This window comes from Drosophila guanche, unplaced genomic scaffold (assembly GCF_900245975.1).
Source record: "Drosophila guanche unplaced genomic scaffold, DGUA_6, whole genome shotgun sequence".
NCBI classification, from domain to species: domain Eukaryota; kingdom Metazoa; phylum Arthropoda; class Insecta; order Diptera; family Drosophilidae; genus Drosophila; species Drosophila guanche.
This window is the reverse complement of record NW_022995746.1, coordinates 7,614,286-7,623,353: the sequence shown is the minus strand read 5'-3', so window position 1 is coordinate 7,623,353 and position 9,068 is coordinate 7,614,286. Positions and strand designations below refer to the sequence as shown.

Below are 9,068 nucleotides of genomic sequence, written 5' to 3'. Positions count from 1 at the left end.
TTTTTTGTTTGTATTTTAAATAAGAAAAAGTATAAAAAGTTTGTGTGTTGTTTGTGGGTGGTGGGGGGGTGGGGGATTGTTAGTGGGGGGGGGGGGGGGGGGGGGGGGGGGGGGGAGACAACGCGCTCGAGAGACGAGATTACAGCGGGCCAAAAATGTGCGTGTCTGCCGCTCTCTCTCTCTCTTGCGCTCTCTCTCTCTCTTGCGCTCTCTCAAAGCTCAATCTGTGGCTGCCTGCTTGTTGTTAATTGAAACTTGACCATGTTGACCAATTTGGCGGCTGCTGTTTGGCTTGTCTTGCGTATATGGTAAATTTGCCATAACCATAATGCCTGCCTGATTTCATTACAATTTGATTTAGGCACTGGCTGCGCCTCTAATTGGGCGCCATACTGTGAGAACTTCGGCTGCAAAGCTCTGTGAAACACTACAAGAGATTGTGGCAGATTTCCCCTACCAATCCAAACCCTTTGACAGTTCCTCTGGCTGCATGAAACTCACCTGCTTGAGCGTTAACCTCGCCGTATAGCGCAGATCGCTGCCCTCGCGCTTGAACATGGCATGGGGTTTATCCCTAATAATGAACACAATATCGGCGGGTATTTTGCCGGGCGCCTGGTCACCCTCCTTCTGGAAGGTGACCTTCGTGCCGGACTTCCAGCCGGGCTTGATGGATATCTGCAGAACTTTGTCCTCTTTGCGGGAACTGCCATCCGCCTGGACGACACGACGGGAGATTTTCATTTTCTTAACACAGCCATGATAGATCTCCTCCAGGGTCACATAGAGATCGTGCTCCACGGGCGGATCCTGTTTCTGTTCCTTCTTGAACGGTGTGTGCACATTGAAGGAGTGTGATCTGAAAGAGGGCCTACAAAAGGTTAACAAAACGAGGGCAAAAAGTGTACGGGTGGAGTGGAACCAACCTGAAGGCACTGCCAAGACCATGCCGTGACCCAATGCCACCGAAGGGCGATGAAAAGAAGTCCGGTTCCGTGTCCAGATCAAATACATTCTTGTCAAACAGATTATCGCCCATGTCGAAGAAGGAGGAAAAGGGATTGCTGTTGCCGAAGAACTGCGCGAAAGTGGCACGCGGATCGCCATGGAACTGATATGTAAATGTTTTGTTCGTATTGCCGCCATTACGAGTGCCTAAAGGAGGTTGAAAGAAGATCAATTGGGAGTACTTTCTGTGCGAGTTTCATTTGCTTTACGTACCACCGCTCTTTAGGCCATCCTCGCCATATTTATCGTACACCTCCCGCTTGCTCTTATCCGACAGCACCTCGTAGGCCTCGGCCACCTCTTTGAATTTCTCCTCAGCATTTGCGGCTTTATTTTTGTCCGGATGATAGCGCAGCGCCAATTTCCTGTAGGCCTTTTTGATCTCCTCATCGGTGGCAGTTTTGGGCAGCCCCAGCGTCTTGTAGTAATCTTTGCCCATTGCAGGTGCTTATGTGTGTATGTGGTAGGGTGTGTAGCAGCTGAGCGGGGATCGGTGCTATGTAGATTTATATTTATTTGTAAAGTAAAACTCGCAAGAGTCTAGAAAAATCTGTAAGAAATAAGAAAGTATTAGCCATAAAAGTTTATTTAATTATTTTTGAATACTCACAAATATATTTATCAGTTAGTTATGGTCCATATATGTATATAGTCCTCTTATTTGCTATGAAACTGCTCCAATGTTATCTTCCACTTGTAGCTCTTATAATGGCACATGCATTTTGTCGCGCTTTTCGCTTTTGCCTTTGCTTTATTATCACTTAAGATCTGCAAGAAAAATATGCAAGAAATCAGAAATCTTTAAAGATAATACCTGTATGTATTTATGTATATTTCTATATATATTTTCGCACACATAGACACTTCCATTTCGGCTCATAAGACACGTCACAGACCCCTGGCCATGCTCAATGCTGATGGTTGCGGGTGGCGGCCCACGCCTTTTGACTAATTTTAGATCGCCTCGCTAGAAATATTTCTTGTTCTTACCGGAACATTGGAAATATCTTCTCTCACACTCTATCTATCTATGCACATATATTGATCGCTCTTGTCTACCAGCAATTGATGGACACATTTAAATTAAATATTTTCCGGACTCTAAAACACTTCGAGTTCAATTAATGTTGAGCTCGAAGCCCTCGCGACAAACAAATGACAAAAGCAACAGCAAAAAGTCGCATAAATATTCGCATATACACATGTACCTAAACATGTCTCTACACATGTATGTATGTATGTATACACATTTCAACATATTTCTGTACATTTTTATTTCATTTTTTCTTCTTTTATTTGTTGCTGTCTGAAAATTGTTCTCTAGCCAATTTGCATTGACCTTAACATTTCGCTCAAAGTTCTTATAGTTCCTTCAGTCCAATTGGGCACAGAATTGACGATGACATTTATGAATGGGTTGGCCACAACAGTGCCAATGGGGCAACTCACAAGTTGATGCGAAAGATCTCTTGATTAGTTGACATTTCTATCAACGGCCAGCGCGACAGCCGCTGTAATATAAAACTTTTCCTGATACTAGAACACAGCTTGCGGTTTTCCTAGAGAACCAAGCGGTGGGATTACTTTTGAAGATTTCAGTGATTTTAGCCGCAACAAACAGAGGCCGCTTTTAGCTATCAAATGATAAGGAAAGGATTTATCAAGATGTATTTTTGCGGATGTAACCAAGTCTACAAAAATGTGCTCTCGAATAAAATGTATAATTATAAGGTTTAGCTGGAGCTTCAAACAATTTGTTTCTAATTTAAAAGCTTGTCAAAATGAATGAAAATATTTGCCAAAACATTTTTGCATTATGTTTTCAGTGAAGAAATATTTTGTTTTATTATTTTTCCACTCCTTTGTTACATTTTAAATATTTGAAAAGGTCTCACAAATATTTTGAGTCTATGCTAAAAGCCTTTTGCAATGAATGAAATTATTTGCAGACATATTTTTGCTCTAGATTAAAATTGAATTTATATTGTTTTGTTTAATTATTGTCAGTCTCTCTGTACACATGGGGATTGTGGGATACGATCATCGTTAAGTCCCCTAATTGCATTGAAGGTCTGCCCCGGGTTTGCTCAAGTTCAAGATGTCAGTGGTCCAGCCTTCAGCTTCAACTGATTTCATCTTGGTATATCATTTCATATATAAATAAAACATATAAAGACTTGCTGTTGTTGCTTTGACAATAAACGCTGCCAAATTGTCGCCGCACAACTAAATGTCTGCCTTGAATTGCAAATAGGAAAACGCGAAAGAGTGTTGCAAAGACAGAGAGCTCGGGGTGGGGACTGACGTGTTTCTATTGACAACCGACGATTGATGCGATCAGCGCCGCCATTCCAGACATTAGTCAGTGTGCAGTGTGCATTATAATTTGCATATGGGGATTGGGGATTGGGGATTGGGGACTGGGGATCGTGCCATCAATTCCTAAATCGGTTCAGCAAAATGTGCGCCAGATTGAGCGAAGCGACAAAAGATCCACAAGGTCACAAAGTGTATTTAAAAAATATTTATAGATATAGAAAGTCTATATAGAAGTATCTACATTTGCTGTCAGTTATATTATATATAAAATACGTTATGCAAGTGGTGATTATCTAGCGGGTTTTATTTGCTACACAATACAAAGGATACTCCAAATTGCAATTGAAAATGTTTTAATGCTTTTCCTTCACATTTTAAATAATTCCTTTTATGATTCGGCGGCACTCTCCCTCCGTGAATTATAGGCTTAAGTTGCAAAATAAATTCATGTTGCAATCGAAATTGTGCATAAAGTCGGATTTTTTATAGCCCACATTGACAGTTACAACATGTTGCAAGTGTGGTTGGTGGGGCATATTTCCGCATAAATAATTTAGCTCCCTGGTGTGCCGCTCATTTATTGATTACAGGAATAACATTTGCTTAACAATTTATTGGCCATGTGCAATATTGCATTATTAGTGTATTGTTTTTGCACTGTTTTTATTGTGTGTCCGCGTATCATTTTCGCATTTTGCACAATTTACATGCGAATTTCTTCTGCCATTTCATGTGAATGTTATAAATTGTCGTAGGTTATGAGGGGACATCACACAGGGGGAAAAATACTCGTATGTGTGTACACTGACAATGTTTTGTGTCGTTCCCGGATTGCCTCTAATTGAATTGAACTTGATTTATGACTGGGATCCGACTCTGCCGCTTTAATTCCAATTTTGCGGCTCGCTTTTGCACATATATTTCCACATATTTGATATAAAACTAAAAGAAATTCTCATATTTAATAATAGCAACAAAAGCATTAAATGTTGTGTGATTTATGCATTGCTTTGGCCTATCAAATTTAATATTTATGGCTTTTAAGATCAAAGTCAACTGCCTTGGGCTGGCACTGCTATATTTTGTTGATCAAAATCAGTTACTAATTCGACAGTTCAGTGTTCGCCTTTTGTTAATAAATGTGCTTCTAAAAGGGAGATGACAGAAGAGAGACCTTTGGATGTACCTGCAATATGCAGATGGAAGGATTTGTAAAGATCGCCCTAATATGCATTTCAATTTCCAATTAAATTCTGCGTGAATAATGCCCCACAATTTCAATCCAGAGTTTTCGATTTATGTACCAAGGTTAGGCCAACTGTTGATCCACCCAAACCATTCACTCTCGCTCTCGAAAAATATACAAACAAAATCATTTGTTGGTGTTTCTTTTTTGCTTTTGGCTGTTGGCTTTTGGCTTTTGCTTTTGCCTCAAAGTCAACAAGCAACTCATTCATTGTCAACCAACTTTGACGTTGTTGCTGTTTAAAATGAGCCACAGAAAAAGAGCGATCAGACACCATGAAGTTTATTCACCCACTCTTGACCAAATGATCCACAACAAAAAAGGCAGAGAACTAGCCAACTGCCATGAACGAAGTCAAATCGTTTGGGCAAATCCACATACCACACAATAAGCCCCAAAAACATAAGATGCCCAAACAAGGAAGGAGGTACAAGGAGGCATTCATGGGTCGCTGTGAATGATACCCTGGAAGGGAGTGAAGAAAATCCAACTGCGACAGGCAGGGAGAAGTAGGAATGGAATGTTTGAGCGTGAATATTTTAATGTTTGCTAACAAGTATGTTTAATCGGTAATAGCCCCCATGCAAAAGATAATCAAAATGCCTACCTCTGCATAATGAAATTCGTAATTTGTTTGGGGTTGCTGGAACTACTCAAAGAAGTGGTCTATAGGTCACAAATAGGTGGTCCTATGACTAAGTCTTTTTTACCTGTCGTCCCAGCTGTACAGCTGAACCCCCACGCACAATCCGCAGACGTATTTGATTTTGGAGAAATGTTTGAATAAAATGAATCATTCAACAAAAATGTGAGCACAATGAGCACTATTAAGTAATGAATTTTGAATTGGGGGGAGGCCTCTCCATGAGGCTCACCTCTCTGTTTATGCCGAAAGCTAATACTAATTCGAGTGGAGCATCAATTTCCAAAGAATAAAATCTGTGCAAAGTCATTCTATTTCCGTTTATTTTGGCAAACGGAAACACACACAAAAACACACACAACTAATTTGCATAGAATAACTATTAAGAAACACACAAAATATGTTCGCTGAAGATTTTTTGGAATTTGGAAATTTTTGTTCAGTGGCTCGCCGAAATTTGCATTTTGCCGTTGAAAATGAAACACTTGTTTTTTTTTTTTTTGTTCAGAATATTGATTAAAACGTTGTGGCAAATTAAATGGATAAACGCAAAATGGAAAGCTTTTTATACATTTGTTTGGAAAATATTTGTGGACAGAAAGTGTGTTTCAAAACAAGTGCAAACACTTTCAAATGGATGAAAACAGTTTTGGTTTTTGTTTTTTAAGGTACCCCAAGATGATTTTAGGGCGCTACTAACATTTATTTTAATGTGAAATGGAATACTTTTAATGGATTGAAAAATCCTTGAAAAATACGCAAAGTGTTTCTGTTTTTTAATGCATTTTTGTTATTGTTTTTAATGCGTTGAGAAGCGTACTTTAGTGTGGTCCGGACATGAAAAAAGTAATCATTCATTTATAAAATGTAAAACCGCTTTTTAGCACTTGACACAAGACCGCAGCACGGAAATACAACACAAAACATATATCAAAAATTTAATTAATCAATTACAAACAGAAAACCTCCTCGAAAGTGTATTCCCTGTGTTTTCGTTTTGTTTTTTCTCCCTCACCCCCGAATTACTTTGCTTAATTGCTCTGCTTCTTCTTCCTGTCTTCTGCCTCTGCCTCTGCCTCTGCTTCGCTTCTTCTTATTCCTGTTCTGTTGCTCTTCTTCTTGTGCCTTTCTCTCACTCACTCTTCTTCTTAATCACATCTCTTTCTCTCATGACGAATATAGCATGTGTCCGTCCGTCTGTCCATCCCACCCACTCAGCAGCTGTTCAAAGAGTTAGTTCCGCTCTCCAAAATATGGCGAGTGAGCGCCGCCAGTGAGTGGAGGTGGTTGGTCGCTCGGTCGTCTCTCTTTGCCTCTCGCATGTGTCATAATTTAAAAATACAAAAGCAAAAGAAAACAACAAATGCAGATTGGGCACGGGGGAGGCCGAAGCTCTTGATACCCTAGCAGAACCAACGTTAGAAGGGTTAGTTCTTTTAAACGTTTATCCGACGTTAACATTTTATGTTATGGAAAATAAGCATTTGGAACAAAAAGTTAGCTCTTGACTTTTGCTTGTACTTATACCAAGTCCGACGGGTCGTTTTGGGGATAGTTTCAATATTGATTGTATTGTGAAGTTCGCTAGAAGCTCTTCGATGCTGCCCTCTCACCATTCACAACATATACTATAGCCGATCATACCCCCTATAGCAGCGCATAAGACGCGACCAAGCGAGAGCAAGAGTCTGTTAACGGTACAAAACTGACAAATTCTCGACTGATTATGATTACCAGCAATCAATTCGCTTATTCGTATGCACACTCTTATTGAGGTCTTGGTGGAACTCTCTTTCGAGGTAATTTGCCATTTGCGAGATTTATCCCCCACTTGAATGTTGGCCACTTGACTGAGACTTTGGCATTTTTGGAGGCCAACAATTAGAGCCAAAAACGTTTTTTTTTTTTGCTTCATTCCCCAACTTTATGCTTCATGTGTGCGTTCAATCATAATCGGCTGCTTGGTGTGTTTACTTTTTTCTTAATCACGCAACGATTTTGCTGTGTTTAATTTCATTGTGGCCAACACAGTTTGAGTGTTTGAAAAATGAGGCAACAAAAATAGACAAAATGTCTGGCCATAAAAAGTCGACAAGACCACAAGAAACACCCAATGAGAGGGAAACAGCGCAGCTCCTAGCAGCAGCACATTTTGTTGTTGTTGGTTCAAGAGAATTGTTTAATTCATTTTGTTGCACAGGAATTGTTTATTTAATTGAGCAGAAATAGAAAAAGAGCTCTTCTCTTGGATCATGGAAAAATCCCAGAAAACTAAGAATGAAGAACTTACTGTTGCCGTTAATTTTCCCAAGCTGCAGGCTCTGCCAGCTTTGCTCCTTTGAAGCCAGTTTTGCAAGCTTACTGAAAGCTTGTATTCAACTGTAAGGAGTATGCATTTGCACCTTAAACTTTTGCCGAAAATTTATAGTTTTTGAACAGATTTCACACCGACATTATGAGTACACACACAGAGTGCTGTGCTGTGCTCTGTGCCCGGATTCTCGGGGCTGTGTATATTCCAAAGAATCGGCATGAACATTTCGAAAAATAATCAAGCAAACAGCGAGCCACAGCAGCGAAATTGGTGTGTGAAAATGAAAAAAAAAACATATACACAAAAATAACTAAAAATGCTAAAAATAAAACTTATTTAAAGAAATGAAACCATGAAAAATCAAAAACACTGGCAAAAGCCAAAACGATTTGAAAATACAGAAAAAAATATAAATAATAAAATCAAAGGAAGGAAAGGAAAAGAATAAAAGCGATGTGTGATGTGGGGACCAACCGTGAAGAGTTCGCTTTTGGACTTTGCCTAATTTGCAGATGCTATCGGCGCGGCAGTCTTTATGTAAGGGCTTGGGGCGAGCACGAAAAACTGTCGTGTGAGATGTTCCAGCAGCAAGGCAACACGATCCAATCGATCCTGCAGGTGACAATCGAATCTCACAGTATTTTTCAAAACCATAAAAAGCACTTGGTACGCACACGTATTGGTGTACGCTCGTACTGTGCGTGTGTGCGTATATTTTATTTTTTGTTATTTCGCTTTGACCACATTTGGCAACAGAACAGAACGAATCCGAGACAAGAGTGAGCCGTGTTAAGCTTCAGCACACACAAACACAGAGACACACACACACACACACACACACACAATTCTCATGCTCAATCCAGCACACACTCAGACAGTCTATACACTCTGGCAAACACTCTCCATACACATCTCACTCACGCACTTGCACAAGTCCGTGATTAATTGACATTGCAAAGCAATAAATTGTATTGTGGAAAAAGTTCAATCGGGATTTCTTACAATTGATTGTGGATTTTTTGTGTGGGTGTACGCTCTATTTGGATTTCCGATCTTCTGATTTCGGTTTCAATTTATTATTAGCGCGATTTTTTCGCTGCCAATGTGCCGTAAGATGCGTGCAGCAAGACCGTTAGACCCGACGACGACGGAGCAGAATTCGCGAATGGGGCAACTGGGTACCCACTGGGCCCCACACAGCAACTGTTTCTCTCTCACTGTCAGCTCTCAGCGATCTGAAAAAGCGCCATGCAAGAGATCCCTCAAGCACAGAGTCAAAAAAGTGAGAGGCAATTTTATTTTATTGTGTTTTTTTTTTTCGTTTCTTTCTGACTCTTCTGCAGCAGCAGCTGTTATACGTGTGTTCTTCACATGTACTTTCTGTGCGAGTACAACAAAGTCGTAGACGGGGCGGGGATAAAAAAAAGCGAAACTGAAGTACAAAATCAAAAACGGCAATGAATTTGACGTTTCGCCGCGAGACGATCGCAATCGAATTGCTGTTTATGCGTCATACAGCTGGTCCCCAGAGCTTTTTC

The 9,068-nt window shown here is 40.2% G+C and overlaps 1 protein-coding gene across 2 annotated transcripts in view; it reads right to left on the bottom strand.

Annotated features, from left to right (window-relative positions):
* LOC117581978 (dnaJ protein homolog 1) overlaps positions 1-8,759 on the bottom strand; it is a 14,960-nt gene extending 6,201 nt beyond the window's left edge. The window contains exons 1-5 of one of the 2 annotated variants that reach the window (XM_034269466.1): positions 8,533-8,759; positions 1,619-1,776; positions 1,222-1,558; positions 927-1,155; positions 502-871 (exon numbers count right to left, since the gene is read on the bottom strand). In XM_034269466.1, the coding sequence (XP_034125357.1) occupies positions 502-871; positions 927-1,155; positions 1,222-1,447 (825 nt within the window). In that variant the 5' untranslated portion in view covers positions 1,448-1,558; positions 1,619-1,776; positions 8,533-8,759. The remainder of the gene's footprint in view (positions 1-501; positions 872-926; positions 1,156-1,221; positions 1,559-1,618; positions 1,777-8,532) is intronic. The other variant, XM_034269467.1, reaches the window with a different exon arrangement.
* Positions 8,760-9,068: the final 309 nt, after the last annotated feature.